Consider the following 19,827-nt stretch of genomic DNA (forward strand, 5'->3'; position numbering starts at 1 on the left):
GGAACTCCATATCACAAAGCGCTATGCGCGATTCTTTCCCACAGTGTCAATGGCGACATGCGGTAATAGAACACTGTGCTACGACTTCAAGTGGTGCGTGTCATCTTTTGCAACATCTCCCATCAGTAGACTCCTTCTCGTCCTAGCTTCGTCCTGTGGAGAGGTTGATGGATTGGGATGAACTGCCAACTCCTGTCCTGCAAGTTCAGGGGTATCGCTGCACACATCCGAGCTAGCGTGGCCAGCTACACGTTGTGGCGGTTTGCGCATTGCGGTAGCGCCGCATAAAAGCCCCAGAACTTCGGTGTTCCTGCATTAGCCAAATTCCAAACGCCATTGACATTTGAAACAGGGGTCGTTTACTCCGTACTGCTTGTTCCAGCCTTCGTCAACCACTAATAAGCATCCCTACGGCACTTCACCATGGATAATGACCTCCTTTCCCAACGTCTGGTTGTCCCAGTTGATCGGTTTAGGTGCTCCCAAGCCAATCATGTGACAATTCCAGCCTGCAAATGTCAGCTGAAAGGATTCTGACCAGCACTGGCAACCATGTGGCAGCTAGGTAGCTTAGCTTCCGGCCATTTCAGTCCCTTCCTCTTAGACATCTTTGGAAGCGAACAAATATCATGCGACGTAGGCAGTCCGCCTGGTTTAAGATGTGCCTTGCTTCCGGTCCTTTTTTTTGATACGCCTCAGATTCGTTAAAGCAATCCTGGCTCAGGACCTTGTTTGCCATACGACTTTGTACAAATGATGATGAGGCGAGACCACGACACATGTGCGAACATGACTATGGCTCATGATGAAGCCGTAATCGTATGCTCGGACCAACTCGATGCCACAAGGAATGGTGCTATCGATTCATCCCATCGCACTATCGCAACTGGCCTTGTCGAGCACGGCAGCTGCTGGTAGATCGGGCTGCCGTGTCTAAGCCAGTGACATCTGGTTCGAGACTATTGCAGCTAGTCAAGGAGCAGATGTCACCAGTATCTCAGTTCGATGCTGTTGCTGATACTTAGTACGTATCAGCCGGCAACGGATATGAGATTAGGACCCTTCGTGGCGGCATATATGGTGGGGCATTATCAATGTCCACCTATCGGATTCAAGGGATTTTCGCTTCGAAGGCCACGCTAAACTGGATGATCGCTTCTTACCTTCCAGAAGCCTCAACGAACAGTTTTGCAGATCAGAATTGGACTCTTGCTTGGGAAGACACCCCTGGCCCCGACATGAGCTTGCGTAGAACACGCTGACACGTCATGTTAGGCAGAGGTCTTCAGTGTAAAGCTGTGGGGGTTTTCTCTTTGATCAAGCCTTCCACACCAGCGCTGAGTACATATCCGCAGTGCTACCCAAATATGCATCACAACACTCTGCCGATGTGGCCTGCCTCGGTGGCTGTCCATTTTCAACCTCTCTGTTGTCAGTTCAGACCTCTCTGCTTGATTGAATCGTGTTCGTTGAGTTGATAGTATTCGTGTCACCGGGGAACCGCTTCCGCAATTGTAGTGCGTCCGTGCCGGATCCGCCAGGTAATTTCAAATTTTCGTCCCAAACGTCCATGGTTCCTGGACTGTTTGTGTGAAGACATGAGGCCTCTCTTGACTACCTACATAGACAAGCTAGACAAGGTAGGCAAGCTTCTGGAAGACCGATCTATGGGGCCAACGAGAAGTGTTTGTTGTGGTGTGTCGTTCGTGCCGGGTATGCTCCCCGAACGATAGACCAAGCAAGCCACGAGTCAAGCTTCTAATGGGTGGATGCAAAGATCCATCGCCTTCCGTCCGCCGCGCTCCTCAATGTTGATCTTTATCGAGATAGTGGCTATTGTGCCCAACCGCACCAGCTCTTGGGTACAGGTCTGAAAGGGTCCCTGATCATGTGCCACATTTCAGCCATGAGTCGTAATCGTCTGGTCATTGATTGGAAAAAGCCAGAGCCTTAATAAACTGACTCGAACAGGCTGACCCTTAATACTCTATCATGGCGTCTTCTCAGTCTGGGGAAGCATTGCGCGCCGCGACGTCTCCAGAACAACCGTCAGGCGGTTACTTCAGCCGCTTAATCAAGTGATGGTATACCGGGTAAGTGTCCGTGGTAGCTCAGGTAACGCAGAGCCAACCATTGCAATTGGTAGTCTTTTTTCTTCCATCTGAAATGGAGTAATATGCAAGGTCGCATGTTGTTTATAATACATTGAAATCTGTCTGTAGTTGGAAAGTATACTTGGTTTCTATACTTGGTGATAGAAGGAAGATGATCCCAGGGCGGCGTCTAGTTGGTTAGGGGTAGCTCGAATTTAACTTGATTATTTTGGCTTTGATATTAATCGTTTGCTCCCCATACTATCAACTTGATTGATTTGAAGCTTGGGGTCTTCCGCGTAGAAATCAGCTCTTTGTTTCCCAGCGTATATGCCCTATTTATTCCAGTCTATTGCATTATTCGAAAGTATGCGGTTATCTGGATGTGCCAAGACAGTTGCGCGTGTAACAAGATAGCAGGACTACCTCAAAACACAGAAACAATGATTTGCAATTCAGTTTGCCTTGTCCAAGGGCGCGATTTCTCTTAACATTACGCGCCAATACATAGCAGCGATACAAAGAGTGTTGCATGACACTGTGAAAACGAAGACATCAGTGTTGAAGGAGAGGTTCAAAAATAGTACAATAGGTACCTTGAGCCGGTTGGGAGACAGCGAAAGTCCACTGGTATATTCCTAGGACGTAGGACGCTACAAGGGCCACACGACTGAAGGTCAGGCCCGTGTGACTTACCAGCATTGACGGGCTCCAAATCAGGCAAGTTACTATTCCACAAGCCACAGCTCCAGCCTCACCTCCACCCCGCCATCGCTGACGCACCTTGAACGTCCACCAAAGCCGACACCGATATAGCTTCCAGTTAATACAGGAATACTGCAATACCTCGAGTCGCACGTAAAACCACCAGACCGATTGATAATAACGAATAACAATATGTCAATTATCCAGCAGCATACGAGCGCGACGCTCGGTGACGCATGGCGCACCATCAACATCGACGCCCTGAACGAAGACTCCAGCGTCAACTTCGACACCTCGACTCTGCATCCCCCACAGCCCGAGATCGACGAGGCGGAAGTGCGCCAGCTTTCTGGGCAGATCAGGCAGCTGCTGAGAGGAGGTGATGCGGAGGGAGCTTTGAGGGGCAGCTTGGAGACTCCAGTATACAACGGAACGGATGCAGCCAAGGTATGTCAACAGAGAGTTGAGATGAGGCGACGTATATTGGCCCTGCACTTGTGGGATCTAACACGACGTTTCTTCTTAGGATGCTCATCTGCACACTATAATCGAGGTCCTCCAGTCGATTAAGGCAAGCGATATGTCCCCCTTACTGAAGAGCATCTACGGATCTGAGGGAGGCCCTGAGTGCCTGGATGTCCTGATGAAGTATATGTACGTTTGATGATGGAACGGATGACGAGTGAGCAAACCTAACGATGTAATAGCTACAAAGGAATGGCTACGGTTCACCCTGGAGCAGCTTCGCGATCACCAAACAAGGTTACACCTCAATCGACGGGAGGTTTCAGCCAGATCGCCGGGCGACCTGGCTCGAATGAGCCCGCCACTGCAGCCATGAGTGTGCTCCTGAGCTGGCATGAGAAGGTCGTTGAGGTCGCTGGTCTGGGATGCATCGGCCGAACAATGAGCGATTGGCGAAAGGTTTAGGGCCCAGAGACGTGTTAGCGATGATGAGCGGTCAAGAATACATAGAATCATGGATCCAATCCATAACCCGCAGAGCGAACCTCCGTCCGCGAAACATAGCTCTGATGTTACATTATTTACACTATACAATCATCTGCCTTCTACTTTTTCTCCAAGACATGTTTCAAGTTTATGTCACCACTTCCTCTAGCCAGAGGCTGTGGCTGGTTTTCACCTTCGCGCCATCCGATCATATATATGATTCGGAAAGTTGCGGGTATAGATCCATCTGGGTTACCGTGAAGTTCCTTATAGATAGCATCGCCAGCGAGGAGAATATCACGGGAAATGGCACCCATCTCTCTTCCGAGGACAGCATTACCCTCGCCCATGGCCTGGAGATCCTGCATCAAAGCAAACGTGTCAGGGTAATCAACGATGATATCATCGATGTCAACAGTCAGCATCTTGAAGCCAGCTTTTTGAAGCAGACCACCTATATCCTTGACATCAGCCAAAGGAGAGACACGAGGAGACATGCCACCTCGTCTTTCTGTCTCTGCCAGCTGCAGTGATGTTCTCAACTCGAATAATGTGTCTCCACCAAGCATAGCACCGATGAAAGGAGAGTCAGGTTTGAGGACATTGTTGATCTGAGTGAGGATACCGGGTAGATCGTTGATCCAATGGAGACTCAATGAGCTCATCACTAGGTCAAAGGAAGCAGGCTCGAAAGGGATCGTTTCTTCATCGTCCACAACCGTTCGCGTGATGTTGACTTTATTGTTGAACTCATGATCAGCATCACGGTGAAGCAGTGAATGAGACGAATCAGCAGCAACCAATTCGTCAATACGAGTTGCCAGTGGTGGTGACTCAGGTGTGTTAGGGTCAGGATCAGGATTCTCCCGGACCAAAGCTCGTGCGATGTTGCATGAATTTGCGCCGAGATCCAACACTCGAGGAAATCTGCGTTTGATATCCTATTGGTATGTGAGAAGTGAGTGCTGCTTCAAGAACGTGGTTACTTACTAGAAGTCTTTCTGATACCCGAATTGCAACCTCATCCTTGAGGTAATCAGCTTCCCGGCCTTGTTCAGAGTTGATACCAGCTCGCTCCTTTTGTAACCATTTTGTGTGGCGATTGAAAACTTGGAAACGAGGTGCTCCAGCAGCTTGAATAGCATAAAACCGTTGATTTGAGATGTGACGATAGAGATTGGCCGGCTGTGACAAAGTCCGTAGACTACATCGCATTGCCAATCGTGAAACCATGCAAGACGGCATTGCGAACTGTATTCAATCAAGCTATCTTTGGGCTTTGAAAGGAATGTGAAGTTTGCTTATGTAGAATAACGATAGCCCTCGTGTATTGATGCAATTGAAGTCATGATGAATTTGATAGCTCCATGGAAGCACTCTGGCACTTTACTGGCTGCAATGTTAAAGTGCACGAAGCACGGACCATGCGTAACCTTGAGCGGTTAAACCCTTTCTGGCCATTATTGCACCCGTAGGGGGCAGGAGGCTTCTCAGAGGCTCCAAGTTACTGGCACTGGCCTGGGTGTGGGATGACAGTTGAACACGCTTCTCACCTCCTCTTCCACCAATTTTGCTAACTATTGATAAACATATCTTCCTTTTCTCCTTGTGCCCTTCTGTGTCGCTCGGTGTAGGGACTCTCTAGTGCTCTCATATCACCGACACGCTTATAATACAATCCCCTCTCGCCTGTCGTAGCCCTTGTCATTCCCCCGACTCATCCGTTCCCTAGCCCACGGGCCTCTTCCGCAACTCCTAACTAAACCATTAGGCCGCACCAACAGAGCACCGCCCACCACCGCATCTCCATCCGCATCTTCAGTCTAGCTCGCCCCTCCAGCGAGCAATCTCCCATCACATCGACATACAATCGATGTCTGGCGCGTGAGCCGTCTGGACAATTCGAGCCGACTATGCGATTCTTGCGATAAGGCGCGACCATACTCTGTCTTGGAGATATTTTTGACATCATCTTCCGCCGTACGAATCTATCTAAGCCGAATCCCCCATTTCGTTCCAAAAATCAGGGGTCTTCAACGACTTGACCGCACGAATACCTCCGCAGACCACCGCCCAAAATGTCGAGCTCAGGCACAGGCTTTCTCGGCCGCTCAAGTAGCAGCAATGCTAATATGCGTGGATTGGTTCAGTTCATTGCTGATCTCAGAAATGCGAGAGCGCGTGAACTCGAGGAAAAGCGAATCAATAAGGAGCTGGCCAATATTCGACAGAAGTTCAAGGATGGCAGTCTCAGCGGTTATCACAAGAAGAAATATGTCTGCAAGTTGCTATATATTTACATCCTGGGCTGGAATGTCGATTTTGGACACCTCGAGGCTGTGAATTTGATCTCAGCAAACAAATACTCAGAGAAGCAGATAGGTTATCTGGCTATGACACTCTTTCTCCACGAAAAGCACGAGCTTCTGCACCTTGTCGTCAACAGCATCCGCAAGGACCTGCTCGACCATAATGAGCTTTTCAATTGTCTTGCTCTTCATGCGATTGCCAATGTTGGAAGTCGAGAGATGGGCGAGGCCTTGAATGGAGAGGTTCATAGACTCCTGATTTCGCCGTATGCGCTCATACCCCTTTAGTGCGATGGAACCACACTGACCGCTGTCACGCAGTACTTCAAAATCGTTCGTCAAGAAGAAGGCCGCTCTGACGCTCCTCCGATTATACCGCAAGCACCCAGATATCGTATCGCCGCAATGGGCGGAGCGCATTATCCACCTTATGGACGACTCTGACCTCGGCGTTGCACTTTCTGTCACATCACTGGTCATGACACTAGCTCAAGATAATCTAGAGCAATACAAGGGAGCGTATGCCAAAGCAGCAGCTCGCCTGAAGCGAATTCTTATCGACGGCGAATATACGACCGATTACCTTTACTACAAAGTCCCCTGCCCCTGGCTGCAGATCAAATTACTTCGTCTTCTGCAGTACTTTCCACCTGCAGGTAAGTGTGGTAGCGCAATTACACAGGGAGTAGTTACTGACACAATGTCCAGAGGATACTCATGTTCGGGAAATGATTCGCGAGTCCCTGCAAAAGATCCTGAACCTAGCCATGGAGACCAATAAGAACGTTCAGCAGAATAACGCTCAAAACGCCGTGCTCTTTGAAGCCATCAACCTTATCATCCACCTAGACACTGAGCATGGTCTGATGAAGCAAATTTCAACGAGGCTGGGCAAATTTATCCAGAGCCGGGAGACCAACGTCAGATATCTGGGCTTGGAAGCTATGACACATCTGGCTGCACGCGCTGAAACTCTGGACCCCATCAAGCAACACCAGGAAATTATTCTTGGCTCGCTCAAAGATCGAGATATCAGTGTTCGTCGTAAGGGTCTGGACTTGCTCTACAGCATGTGTGACGCCACAAATGCCCAGGTCATCGTTGGTGAGCTATTGCACTACCTACAGAATGCCGACTTTGCTATCCGAGAAGAAATGGTCCTTAAGATTGCCATTCTTACGGAAAAGTACGCTACTGATGTGCAGTGGTACGTCGATATCTCCCTCAGACTTATCGCCATGGCTGGAGATCATGTCAGCGATGAGGTGTGGCAGCGAGTTATTCAAATCGTGACGAACAACGAGGAGCTACAGGTTTACGCAGCTCAAAATGCGCTACAATATGTCAAGGGTGACCACTGCCACGAGACTCTGGTCAAGATTGGCGCCTATATATTGGGAGAGTTTGGTCATTTGGTTGCTGACCAGCCTCGCTGCAGCCCTATTGAGCAGTTTATGGCTCTTCAGGGCAAGCTGACGGCATGCTCTTCGAGTACCCGTGCCATGATTCTCTCATGCTTTGTCAAATATGTCAACTTGTTCCCGGAAATCAAGCCTCAGCTTATCCATGTGTTTGAGTTTCACAGCCACAACCTGGACTCCGAGCTTCAGCAGAGAGCTTGTGAATACTTGACTCTTGTGAATATGCCAACGGATGACCTCCTTCGAACAGTTTGCGACGAGATGCCTCCTTTCCCTGAACGGCAGTCTGCACTTCTCTCGAGACTACACCAGAAACATGCTAATACGAGTGACCGACGGACCTGGGTAGTGGGAGGAAAGGATGCCAACGCGGACGCTCGGGAACTTAGCATGGGTACTGGAGCACTCAAGAGAACTTTCAGCTCGAATGTCCCACTGAACGGCAAACCGAATGGCCAGGCTGCAACTGGTACAAATGGTCATAGCAATGGAGTTGCCGATTTGGCTGGGCTCGATCTCAACGCACCCACACCATCTGAGCCAAAGATGCTCAAGGCCCCTAACTTGGCCAGTGCAGCTCATTTGTCACCCGGATGGGAGCAAGGATTCAACAGACTTCTTGTTAGATCAGATGGCGTTCTATATGAAGATGGCCAGTTACAGATTGGTGTTCGATCGGAATATCGTGGCCAGATGGCTTGCTTGATCACATATTTTAAGAACAAGACACCAGCAACTATCAGTTCCTTCACAACGACATTGGATCTAGACGAGAATGAGAAGGAGAACCTTACCTGGGACGTCAAAAACCTCCCTGATAGTACCATTGTGCAAGGTGGGCAGTCCCAGCAAGTTGTTATGTTCGAAGCAAAGAAGATTTTCGAGAAGAGTCCGACTGTACGCATCAGTTACCTGGCAGGTGCACTACAGGCACTTACTCTGAAGCTTCCCGTGTCTATACACAAATTCATGGACCCGGCAGAGTTGACTGCTGAGGACTTTTTCAAGAGATGGAAGCAGATTGGAGGTGCCCCCCGGGAGGCGCAGGCCATTTTCGGAGTCAGTGGTAAGGGCGACAGAGAAATCACAGAGAGCTTCGTTACAAAGACAGTCGAGGGCTTCAGATGGCGTGTGCTGGACATGGTTGACCCTAACCCCAAGAACGTTGTTGGTGCGAGCGTGCTCCACACATCTCAAGGAGGCAAGTTTGGTTGTCTTATGAGACTGGAGCCAAACTACGGACAACAGGTAGGCACAATCATCCCGCTTCAGATATTGCATATTCTAACTATTCAACAGATGATTCGATTGACTGTCCGTGCCACAGATGATTCCGTGCCAGCGGTCTTGCTGAAGTATATGCAAGAACGCCTTGCTGCAGGAATCTCAACGGGACCGGATCGATTTGAGCCACCTTCACGGGAGCAGATTTCGGATTCTTTCCGTAATGTGATGGTGACTTGATGGGAGAACATGATGTTTATCTTCTATATATTCGCCGGGCAGGAGTTGTTATAATACCACAGAAGCATATGGGCGTTGGGGAACTAGCATGAAACCGGAGGAAGCGCTCAATTAAAGCCAACCGTTTATTGGCTGAAAAGTTGCCTGCGTCTATCCTCCTTGTATAGTCCCTCTTTACCGCACAAGGCGATGAAAGCTGTGCGGAGTGATCATCTGATCAAGGAGGATGCAGTTACTACATACCACGATCTCCCATTGTAAATTGAATGAAAATGATGCAAAGAAACATGTAATCAAGCGGTGAAGACGATAGAGCAGGTCAGGCATTAGAGAACCCCATCAACTTGAAGAAAGCAGGCTTCAATAAGAGTTAAATTTTGTGTTAACTCACTGTTTACTCCTTGATCTTTGCATCTGCCTTAGCTGGCCTCTGCCCGAAAATAGTGCTGCCAACACGAACCTCACTACTTCCCAGGCGAATTGCACCTTCAAAATCCTCACTCATACCCATGCTCAACTCCAGGCTATCCTTATCCAAATTCAGCTCCTTAGCCACAAGATCTAGCTGCTCCTTGAGAGCAACAAAGTCCTCGTTTTCAGTCTCAGCGGTCGTGGCTTTGCTGCGAGCAATAGCCCCGATGGTCATGAGACCGAGAAAACGGAGGCTGGGGCATTTCTCGATGACTTCACGGCATAGAGCAACGGTCTCTTCACCGGGGGCACAGCCAGACTTGGCTTCCTCTCCGGATGTGTTGACTTGCACATGGACACCAATCTTGTCAAGATCAGGCTGTGAAGAAAGAAGATTTGTGCGGGCAGTGTTGAGGAGCTGGGCCTTTTTGGAGGTATCTATGCTTGAGACACAGAAGAGATTTGGGATCTTTCCCAGGGACTTGCAATGGTCTAACACATCAGATCAGTATGCGTGGTTCCATGCGTATAAGTCAGGTCTCTTACTAGACTGGAGACCACCGATAAAATGCCACTGGATAGTTTTCGGGAGCAAAGCTGCTTTTTGAGTCAACTCTTGAGAATAGTTCTCACCAAAGTGAGTATGGGAAGTAGGAGCCTGATGAAGTGCTAGAATGTCATTTACGGGCTTGAGCTTTGAGACAGCAACAAGTCGGACCTGATATAGATGTAAGCCAGGTTATGTTCATTGGTGTTTGAATATGAGAGTGAGAGTGAGAGTGAGTGTGAGTGTGACGCATACATTTCGACCGTCTGCTACGGCAGCAATACGCTCTTTGACAGACTTGAGCTGAGAAACAAGTGCCTGAGCCCTTGAGGGATCGATTCTCATTTCTTCTTGAGAATCACTCATGTTATGAATGTGGTCCTGTAAGTCGGGCTGTTGCTAAGACAGTGGTGATTGTTGTAAGTGGGCAAAGTGATTTTGGGCGACCGGGTCATCGTCGGTTAGGTCATGCATTCAGTGCCGACGACCCAAAGTGGCCACCATAGCTCAGTCAGAAACCATACCCCTTGGGACTTCTAAACCAATTTTATAACGACAAATATTCATAAATTCGAGAGAGTAGAGCGAACTATATACATATGAGGCTTATCGGAGATGGCCACTGATCTGAAAACTGGCCGCCGCAGGGCTACCAGCAGCGCAGCTACAAGACCAGGACACACGAGACGAAAGTCAAGAGCTGTTATCCAGCCAAAGTCAACACATACATCAGATGAATTTCTACAAGACTTCCTGGACCCTACATTTGATCCCGCAACTTTCCTCAACTCAACTCTTCCTCCACTGCAGCAGCGCTCTATACCTGGCCGAACCGGAGATGTCGCACCCCTTGCTGAGCTGTCCACGCAAGCTCAGACTCTTATTTCACAACTTAACGCCCAGACTTCACGGCTATCATCTACTCTTACGCATCTTACAGATGACATTTTGAGAAGCGGGAGTCGCCTCGCTTATGAGGTGGAGCTACTACGAGGCGAGACGTTGAGCCTTCAGGAGACTATGAATGAGACTCTTCACGACGACATCAAGAAGTTTGTTCCCGAAGGATTGCAGGAAGCCATCGAGGCAAAGAATGCCGCTGCGGCCGCTGCTAAAGAAGATCGGAGTGCGGCACCGTCGACAACTGCTGTAGCTGTCACCAACGACGGAGCCAATCCAGACGACCCTGAGTTCATCAGACAGTTACAAACATTAACTCTTGTGCGAGCACGCCTGGACTCAGTTATCAAGACATTCGGAGATGCCATGGAATTCGTCTTTCCACCATCAGAGATCTCCGTCAGCTCCGGTTTCCTCTCAGTATCAGCACCCGAGCCAGGTTCAGCACAGCAAAGTTCCGAGGAAAAGGGCAAGGAAGTACTCAAGAACATCAGAAACGAGATATCGGATTTACTGAACAAGTCTGACGACCCTGTTCAAGGCATTGAGAAAGCGGCACAAAGAATTGAACAACTCAAGGAGCTTAACCGCGTATGGAAGGACACAGCAGAGGAGAAGGGACGAAATAAGTTCATAGAGAGTCTTGCCAAGACGGTCGAAGACAAGCATCGGGATCTAATGAAGGAAATGGAGCAGACCAAGGAGAAGACTAAAGTGGAATCACGGTCACGGAAAGGCAGTGTCACTAGAGATGCTGCAGCGACTGTGGTAGAGGATACAAAGGCACCGGGTGGGTTTGGACTGATTAGCCAGTTGCACAAGCTTCGAGGTGGTCTGTGAACCAATGATAGAGACTCATAAACTGAAAGCTACAACATCTTATTGTTTTCACTGAACGTATTGATTGTCCCTGTTGAAGGTGAAGCTCTGTCGCTGACAGTGTAAGCACAGTATCTCGCACTACGGCCGTACAGCCAATCACTCCACTGACTGGGTCGCATGACAAGATCGGCCCGGGGCACTATTTTCTTATACTACCGTTTGCAGTAGGCGGTGAGGTCACTAACAATCGCCCCGGCGAGGTCATGCCTCTCTGGGCCTGTGTCTCTCCCAGTTTGAGCCGAGACAATAGAAACACTTCCAGGTTGCTTTACATACTTCCTTCCACTGCCACATTGTTCTATCATTGCATTGCATTGCGTTGCACCGGCACTGACACCGACACTGGCAATTGTTCGTTTGCCTTGCTCTATTATCCTTTTACCAGCCAAAAGCACCTTATTTGCTGTGGAGTAGACGCTCTCTCTGCTTTATTTGTCTTGGCTATCTCTTTCACTTGCAGTCAGCTCTTTTATCCCAAGTTGCATGGACTCTTTACTCTCCCAACCCTTACAGCCTCAGCCTTGAACCCATAATCACGAAGATAGCACGGGTCTCAACCTTCTGGCATCTTTTCTGAAGCCTGCAGAACCATTTTTGTAAATATCAGATACCACTTACACACAACCGCAACTATTTGCAATGGCTGCCAACGAAGCAGCGGCCCTTGCAAACATGGCCAACCGACCCGACCGACGCTCTCCTGCTCCCGCTTCCCAATCAAAAAGGGATCGCAAGCGACAAGCTCTTATAGAGAGACTCTCTAGCATGACCGATAAGTTCCATCGGGAAAGGGACATGACATATCGTGATCAGCTGCAGAAGATCCAGTTTGACATCAATCTCGTACAGCGCTTCGACCCTTACGATCCGAAGGTCCTTGAGGTCATCTCTGGACTCCAGAAGGAGCACACCAACACACAAGGACCTCCGGTCAACGCCGAAGATGCCCGAAGCTTGCTTGATATGGCTGGTATCCGATTCTCTGACTTCGTCGACGAAGTCGAGGATTTGGTGGAAATTCGTGATTTTCAGCTGGCGCAGTCAAAAGTAAGAAACCCTCACGCTACACGATCAAGTGTCTTGCTAACCATGTATCCAAACAGAATGAATACGACCGACGACGAGAAGAATATAGAAACACTTACGATTACAAGGTTGAAACCGCCAAGCGCGAGCACCGAGCCCTTACCAGCACCCTTCGAGACCGATTGGTCAATACCCTCACCCACAAGAAGAACCGGTTGAACCGCGAGAAAGAGGTTCTGGAGATTAATGATTCCAATGCCTTGCTACTCAACCCCAATCAGTTCAGCTTGACCAATCCTGCGAGCCCCGGTGGTCCTCACGGAAAGCGAGCCACACGTCTGCGCAAGGACGCCGACGATCTGCAGATGTATTCCGACAACAAGAAGCGCAAGCGAAACGGCGGCGATGATGACGGCTCACCTGCCCCGACAAGACGAGCCCTCGATAACCACAACACTACACCTCTATGGCAGTCTGAAAAGGCTCGTGCTGCTGCTAAGCAGAACGGACCTATCTACAGCATCGACAAGCTTTTCACCGACAAGGAGCTTTCGCTCAATTATAACACTGCTGCCCTTGCTGCGCACCAGTACATTCTTCGCAATCGTGTTAGCGGCGGCGGCTCTCCCGAAGACAGCGATTCCGGCAACGGTGAAGCCAATGGCGACCAGGACGCCGATTCTCAACCTTCTGCCCCAGCTATGGAGCGCTCCGTCTCGCACGCCACCCGCAGCACTCGTGGCGGTAATTTACTTGACGACAAGATTTTAGGTCTTGAGGGTATCACCAATTTTGAAGTTCACAACTTGGATCTCCTCCACGCCCACGAACCCCCCAAGATGCCTCCTCCGGTTCCCCAGCAATACCTCAAGCCATACCCTCGTACAGCAGACCAGAACTTCCCTGTGCCCCTGTCCAACGACGATATCACTTCCGATCTTACGATTATGGGTTTCTTCAAGCAATACGACGCAGCGCACAAACCTGGAGCTCACCTTGATCGCCCAACTGGAATGCGCCGAGTTCTCGCTGCTGTATCAATACCTTACCAGCATTCACGATATGTCGCTTTTACTAGCGCCCCTAGAGAAGACCCTGAATTTGTTCGCGATTCATTGGGTCTACCAGCTCTCAGCAGCCTTCGAGACCAGCCAAGCCCAGCACATGCTGGCGCAGCTACTTCAGTGGCAGCCCTGTCCAGCGCCGCCGTGCCTATGAGTCGCCAGAGCAGTGCCGGCGGAGTTGCCATGAGCCGCCAGGGTAGCAGCAGTACGCGTGGCAAGGGACGTAAGAACTAGAAATTCTCGCGGCGCAAATGACCCCCTTTTTGTAGTATTGCAAGCGCGGCGCAAGGGCATAGCATCGATTTGGCTTACGGCAGCATCTGATTCAATAGAAGTCCGAAAGACTACAGCAGCAGTCGGTGTGGGGTCCGTTAATGGGCTCGTTTTACTCAAGGCTTGTGGATAAAGAAACGAGCTGAATCATCAGCAATGGATATTGTTTTTTACTTTATGTTTTCTCTCTCTCTCTTTTATTAGCAGGCTGAGACTTGATGAATAGAAGTAGAAATGTCATGCTTGTTATATCAAATTGACAGCGACTGGATCAACACATGATGATATCATAAACTCCAATGCCATGCTCTCTCCCTTTCCCTTCCAAACAACGCATCTTCAAGGACCAAATACCAATGCGCGCACCTCGATACTCTCACGACCTTCCGCATCAGCCCGGGTCCTAGGATCTTCAAAAGCAGTATGCGGCACACGACCCTTGATATTAGATCCCGGCTTGAGAGATTCGCTATCGAAGCACTCCAGCAACAGCCTCTCGCTACCCGTCATACCACTGAGGTAGTACCACTTCTGCTTGGGATTGTGCTGAATCGCTGCAGTCCAACCGCGGTACCCATCTGGGTATCGGTGCTCAACAGGGATGACGTCGTCGTCTTCGACAGAAGCAGAGGATGCAACAGCCAGAGGAAAAGACTCGAGGGGCTTCTTGTTCAGAGGTCGCCAGACGTTGATGAGACGATAGCGACGCCTGAGAAGCTCATCTGCCTCATCTGGGAAGTATTTGCGAACTCGCTGAGCTACAGCCGCAGCTGTTTGATCAATGTGTACACGAGTCACAGGCGCACGAGGAGCATTGGGTGTTTGACGGCGAATAGTGTGATCAAAGAAGAAGACCCTGTTAGAGCCAGGAACGTTCTTGAGGAGAAGCTGTTCAAGCTCTGGGTAGTAGTTCTCCTTGATAGAGTCATCATCGACAAAGTCGATCTCGCTGGAGGGCGGAACATCCTGTATGACTTGGAAAGCATCACGGTCTAGGTGATACTCGGGCTCATGACCACGGATGTCGTGTATGACAGTTGGTTGAGGGTTGTCTGTGAAGTTGCGTTGAGGAAGACCCTTGGGGGGGGTATCGACGTGGTTATAGGGAGTTGAATTGTCGGAGGGAGGATTGAAGAAGTTCAGAGTTGCTGTGACGTCGCCACGGGGAATATTTGAAGAGACGGCCATTGTCAAGACTTATAGGACTTGGTATGTCAATTGGAACAGAATATAGAGAAACTGATGCGAGTTTGCACAATAGCGATAATGGTAGAGATATCAAATGTGATGATTTTAATCTGGGGTTTGAATCAATAAAGATGCTCTCTGCAACAAGTCGAAGTCGCTTCCTTTCCAGCCCTTTATACTTTTCATCTGCACTTAGAGATGCTACCATCATAACATATGGATTTCAAATCAGAACCGAGTTCACTTCACCATCTCATACCAAAATTGGCCATGAGGCCGTATGTGCTTGAGCACGCAATTCCAAGATGCACAACCGTTGGCTGGATGTCGGTTAATTGACATCCATGGTCGCAAGGGCGTAGGTAGGTACAGTCGATTTGATTAGTAAAGGGTTTTGATTACTGTACACAGCTCGTTTGTTTAAATGGCCATGTTAGTTGAGAGAACCAATGAGAATCACAAAGTGAGTATGTCGGGAATTATACGGGTTTGTTAGAGTTGTGATAGATTGGCTGCCTACCTTATGTACAATGGCGTCAAGAAGTATGAATGTACTAACGTTAAGAGAAAAGCTTTTCGCTTGGTGAATGATGACGGCAAAACTCGATTGTGCACGGCCGTCTTACTGTATACGAGATACGGATAGATAGGTATAGACCTAGGCATAGATCTACAGTGGCAGTAAGCAGAAACTCCTCATCCTGGGCCAATTGCTAAATTTAGCCTCTTTTGCTCCATCGCTTGGTGGCCTAATTTGCAACATGAATCCCCCTTTCATATCTGAAACGCGTAGAAATACTCTTCGCTAAATAGCATCTGCAAGGCTGTCACACTCTTAAACTGTCTTGAACTGGAATACTGTTGCTCTCAAAGACAATTCTTAAGCCTTGGTTCGTTTGCTCGTCTTGTCCGTTGCCCCGTTGGATCAGCCGGCGAGTTCATGTCTCAAATCTCATCCTTCAGACTCACCTCTTGTCTGTGTCTGTTTACCCCCAATTCTCACATGAAACGAAACACGAAACAGCAAACTCGACTACGTAAAAGACGTGACGTGCTGAAATAACTCAGGGCCAAGAAAAAACTTGAAGAGATGAACTCGAAATGCCGTCACCTGCCTCTGTCAACAACTCTCCTCCGGCTCCGAGTCCGGCCCAGACTCAGCCTCCACCTCAGCCCGGCGCATCGGGGGCCGGATCCGCTGCGCCTCCGACCACGCGACCGGGCCTTCCGGACCGTGACGTTTCCGAGAACACGGTAGAGGATGCTTACGTTGACTTTATTCTCTTTTGCAATCCGGCAGTGCCGCTCTCTACTGACACGACAAGTCTGAGAGAGGCATTCCGTAATCCTCCTCGCAGCGGCGGCAAGTCCTTCAACACATTCGCCATCTATGAGCTCGTCCGCAAATTCTACAAAAGTGAGATACGGACATGGACGGAATTGACTACGAAGCTTGGTGTTGAGCCCCCAGACCCGAGCAAGGAGGAGAGCGCCCAGAAAGTTGCACAGTATGGCGTGAGATTAAAGGTACGTGGTGGAGAGCCGCCCAAACTCAAGGTTTACACACTAAAGGCCAGTCTAGAAGTGGATGAATTCCATGCACGTCAAGGCCTTCTTCGAGTATCTGATGGACATTCCGAATGATTACTGGACAACTATCCCTACTGACAGTAACCCTACGAGCCAGCCTATCCGCGATGGTGTGGCTCTCGAGGATGACATGGCTCTGAGGGCTCTTTTCCCACACATACGGCCAAAGAGAGGGAGAAAGCGTCCCGTTGATGATGACACAGCCACTTCTCCCGCTCAGAGATCTCACCTCGCACCGTCATCAGCCGTTGAGGCCGTAAGCGGTCCTATGTCCATGTCATTGTCAGCAGATCCCACGAGGCTAAGCGCTGCACCGTGGACTCCGAGTGATGCTTCTCAGCAGACGCCTCTGTTTCGCTGGCCGCAGTCTGCTATCACACCGAACTCGAGGAGATCTTTCTGGGACGATGCTCTTGAGCCACAGTCTGCTGTTACACCGTCCAAGCCGAGGCTTACGACGCAGCGGAGAGGGCCTAAGAATGTGTCCTCTGCATGGAGACCTGGAGTCCCCAACGGTGGTGTCAAACCACGAGGACGGCCACCGATGAATAGAACTCCTATAGATACTTCTCTGCCTCCGTTTCCTACCACGACCACCACAACAGCCTCTGAGGAACCCGTAGCCCCCATTTGTACTCCGCCAGTCTCAGCTCCCGGGGTAGACAGTGGACAATCAGAGAATAGTTTCTCGATCCCCTCGATAACATCACAGCCGCATCCTCCCCCTGCTCCACCGAAGCCTTCTCGCCCGAGTATATCTTTACAAGTTCCCGAAAGACCATCAGGCAGTGTTAGACTTGCAACTCCTCCCCCAGTCGTGGTCATCAACGGCCCCGGTGAAACTCAGGCTCCTCCTCCACACACATACGTCGGAACATCATCGAACTTTGCAAGAGCTACGAACGAAGTGACTACGTCACGACAGCATCAAGCTGAGGATACAATGTCACAACAAAAGGACGTTCCAAGGTTGTATTTCGAGAGGCTTGAAGAACGGACCAACGTGGATGAGGTTATCGGTTATATGATGCGCAGCCTCTTCGGTGCAGATTGGCTCGATGCTGAAGGAAATCCAACACATGCATGCTCAACGACTGAAGCGATGGCGATCGTCAACTCGGTTCTCGAAGACTTGTACAGAAAGGCAGCATCACCGGACATGTTTTTGATCAACCTAGCTGCCATGACAGGGGGCGGGTACCTCCTGGCCGGGACGACGAGACTCAAACGCGTTGGCCTGCAAGACGGCGCGATGAAGTATACATGTGAATGGATATACGGCCTAGGTCATCTCAGGGGCCAGTATCAGATGGAAATTGCTGTGCCAGTGGAGATGCTTGACGATTTTAAAGAGCCGAGTCCCGAAGCTATGTCCGCGGAATCAGCATCCAAGTTGTCTGCGGATGAGTGGCAGGCCAAGTACGAGAAGCTGCTTGAAGAGTTGGATAAGAAGGATAAGACGTTCATGGATCTGAGGATGAAGGTGACGGATATTCTGAGGGGCGTACCTAAGAAATGATGCTTTGTGGGATACTGTCGAGGTTTGCAATGGCGTGCATTGTTGAGCGGAGTTATTCAGCTGTTTCTTTCTTCAGGGCATATATGGTGTTGCTTCTTTTGGTTGATACTTTGCGAATTGTCGCATATATGTATGTATATGGTCGCTTATATTGGGCACTTGTTTACTGAGAATAATATGTGGTCACCTCGGAAATCGTTTTCCAAATAGCGGTGAATGTGAACCTCGATACAATGCAGTTCTAGGCATTCTGGGCACACAAAATGTAAGATGGTGTCACTGAACATTTACGAGAGCCTTGTTTGGTATATAATATTCGGATCTTTCGGGGGCTTACCATCCTAATCAAGATAAAGGCGAGGAAATCACATCGGCGACTCCGAGAATGTGTAAGCATGCTACACGATACTAGTTATTGCACTCTACTGCTATAGTGGTATTTTCTACCTACCATGTGAGAGCCCAGCCTTTCTGGTAGGTGTGGATAGTTGATGTTGCGACCTCACGATTGGACAGATTTACGAGCCGAAGGATCTCAGAAACCACGGGGAATCTGGGGATCGCACAAGAACATGTCGGGTATGTATCATAGTTGGGGCGGATGAGCTGGGGTTCCCTGGGGAAAATGCGAGAAAGAAAGGGTATGTATCAAGATAAGAGTCTGTGGTGTTGGTGGAGATGAGGCTACCCTGGGGACGTCCACTCACGATGCAGGAAATTCTGTTGCCTTGAGCTGAAGAAGAAGCCAAGGAGCCCGGGAGAGAAGTAAATGAGGTCATTCTTTGGAATTCTGGGGTAATTGGGGAATTCAAACGAAAAAGGGTTTCGTTCGACGATATTATTCATAATAGAGACTAGAAACAATAAACAAAATTGTAGCACACCGTTGGATTCCATGTAGCATCACGTGTAACCCTCAAACGTTGCACTTCATTATTAGTCGGAGCTGGTTCGGAGGGTGTGAGAACGGATAAGCCAAAACGGCTAACCGAATAAATAAGCAATGCGATGTAGATCCATGCTGTTCCCAAGACCCGAGGAATCCTTCACGACAGAAATGAGTGATGTTCCCTACCTCTCTTGCATCCGGAGGATTCGATATGTGTGATTGCGCAGATCATTGACTGCTATAGACAGTTCGCCGGGGGAATTATGAGATCCTTGATCTTGATTGTCTTGGATCATGAAAAAAACACACTCCCAACTTTGAAGTTGTCATTTTGGGTTTGATCATGAGACATGCATGGTACCTTGTGATTACATGTGTTGGTTACAGCAACATGCTATTTGACTCTGACTTGTCTCTCGGAACAAAAGTTCGGCACGTTGAGTAGGGTTGCAGGGAGGCGGCACAGAGGCTGAAAGGATGGAGGGATGGATGCCAGACACTTTGTACAGTGACGATGGAACCGAGACAAGGGGGCCTTGTCTGAAGATGCTCTTTCGAGGTGATGGACATGTTGACTTTGAGCTGTCAGAGAACT

At 49.4% G+C, this 19,827-nt stretch overlaps 8 protein-coding genes across 8 annotated transcripts; 5 read left to right on the plus strand and 3 right to left on the minus strand.

The window, feature by feature from the left end:
• Nucleotides 1-2,990: 2,990 nt before the first annotated feature.
• J7337_001253 (uncharacterized protein) lies at nucleotides 2,991-3,728 on the plus strand (the record flags this gene model as incomplete). Its single annotated transcript, XM_044818996.1, has 3 exons — nucleotides 2,991-3,245; nucleotides 3,325-3,452; nucleotides 3,506-3,728. The coding sequence occupies 3 exons, from the start codon at nucleotides 2,991-2,993 to the stop codon at nucleotides 3,726-3,728; spliced, it is 606 nt and encodes a 201-aa protein (XP_044686698.1).
• Nucleotides 3,729-3,868: 140 nt separating this feature from the next.
• On the minus strand, nucleotides 3,869-4,994 carry J7337_001254 (uncharacterized protein; the record flags this gene model as incomplete). Its single annotated transcript, XM_044818997.1, has 2 exons — nucleotides 3,869-4,690; nucleotides 4,740-4,994. 2 exons carry the CDS (start codon nucleotides 4,992-4,994, stop codon nucleotides 3,869-3,871), a joined length of 1,077 nt encoding a protein of 358 aa, XP_044686699.1.
• Nucleotides 4,995-5,827: 833 nt separating this feature from the next.
• J7337_001255 (uncharacterized protein) lies at nucleotides 5,828-8,943 on the plus strand (the record flags this gene model as incomplete). Its single annotated transcript, XM_044818998.1, has 4 exons — nucleotides 5,828-6,324; nucleotides 6,380-6,714; nucleotides 6,767-8,727; nucleotides 8,779-8,943. 4 exons carry the CDS (start codon nucleotides 5,828-5,830, stop codon nucleotides 8,941-8,943), a joined length of 2,958 nt encoding a protein of 985 aa, XP_044686700.1.
• Nucleotides 8,944-9,337: 394 nt separating this feature from the next.
• Nucleotides 9,338-10,267, minus strand: J7337_001256 (uncharacterized protein; the record flags this gene model as incomplete). The annotated part of the gene is made up of 3 exons (XM_044818999.1): nucleotides 9,338-9,846; nucleotides 9,901-10,072; nucleotides 10,157-10,267. 3 exons carry the CDS (start codon nucleotides 10,265-10,267, stop codon nucleotides 9,338-9,340), a joined length of 792 nt encoding a protein of 263 aa, XP_044686701.1.
• A 249-nt stretch (nucleotides 10,268-10,516) lies between these two features.
• J7337_001257 (uncharacterized protein) lies at nucleotides 10,517-11,641 on the plus strand (the record flags this gene model as incomplete). The annotated part of the gene is made up of 1 exon (XM_044819000.1): nucleotides 10,517-11,641. The coding sequence occupies one exon, from the start codon at nucleotides 10,517-10,519 to the stop codon at nucleotides 11,639-11,641; it is 1,125 nt and encodes a 374-aa protein (XP_044686702.1).
• A 681-nt stretch (nucleotides 11,642-12,322) lies between these two features.
• J7337_001258 (uncharacterized protein) lies at nucleotides 12,323-14,007 on the plus strand (the record flags this gene model as incomplete). Its single annotated transcript, XM_044819001.1, has 2 exons — nucleotides 12,323-12,730; nucleotides 12,787-14,007. The coding sequence occupies 2 exons, from the start codon at nucleotides 12,323-12,325 to the stop codon at nucleotides 14,005-14,007; spliced, it is 1,629 nt and encodes a 542-aa protein (XP_044686703.1).
• Nucleotides 14,008-14,385: 378 nt separating this feature from the next.
• Nucleotides 14,386-15,234, minus strand: J7337_001259 (uncharacterized protein; the record flags this gene model as incomplete). Its single annotated transcript, XM_044819002.1, has 1 exon — nucleotides 14,386-15,234. The coding sequence occupies one exon, from the start codon at nucleotides 15,232-15,234 to the stop codon at nucleotides 14,386-14,388; it is 849 nt and encodes a 282-aa protein (XP_044686704.1).
• A 1,101-nt stretch (nucleotides 15,235-16,335) lies between these two features.
• J7337_001260 (uncharacterized protein) lies at nucleotides 16,336-18,343 on the plus strand (the record flags this gene model as incomplete). Its single annotated transcript, XM_044819003.1, has 2 exons — nucleotides 16,336-16,761; nucleotides 16,817-18,343. 2 exons carry the CDS (start codon nucleotides 16,336-16,338, stop codon nucleotides 18,341-18,343), a joined length of 1,953 nt encoding a protein of 650 aa, XP_044686705.1.
• Nucleotides 18,344-19,827: the final 1,484 nt, after the last annotated feature.

This window comes from Fusarium musae, chromosome 1, assembly GCF_019915245.1.
Source record: "Fusarium musae strain F31 chromosome 1, whole genome shotgun sequence".
NCBI lineage: Eukaryota > Fungi > Ascomycota > Sordariomycetes > Hypocreales > Nectriaceae > Fusarium > Fusarium musae.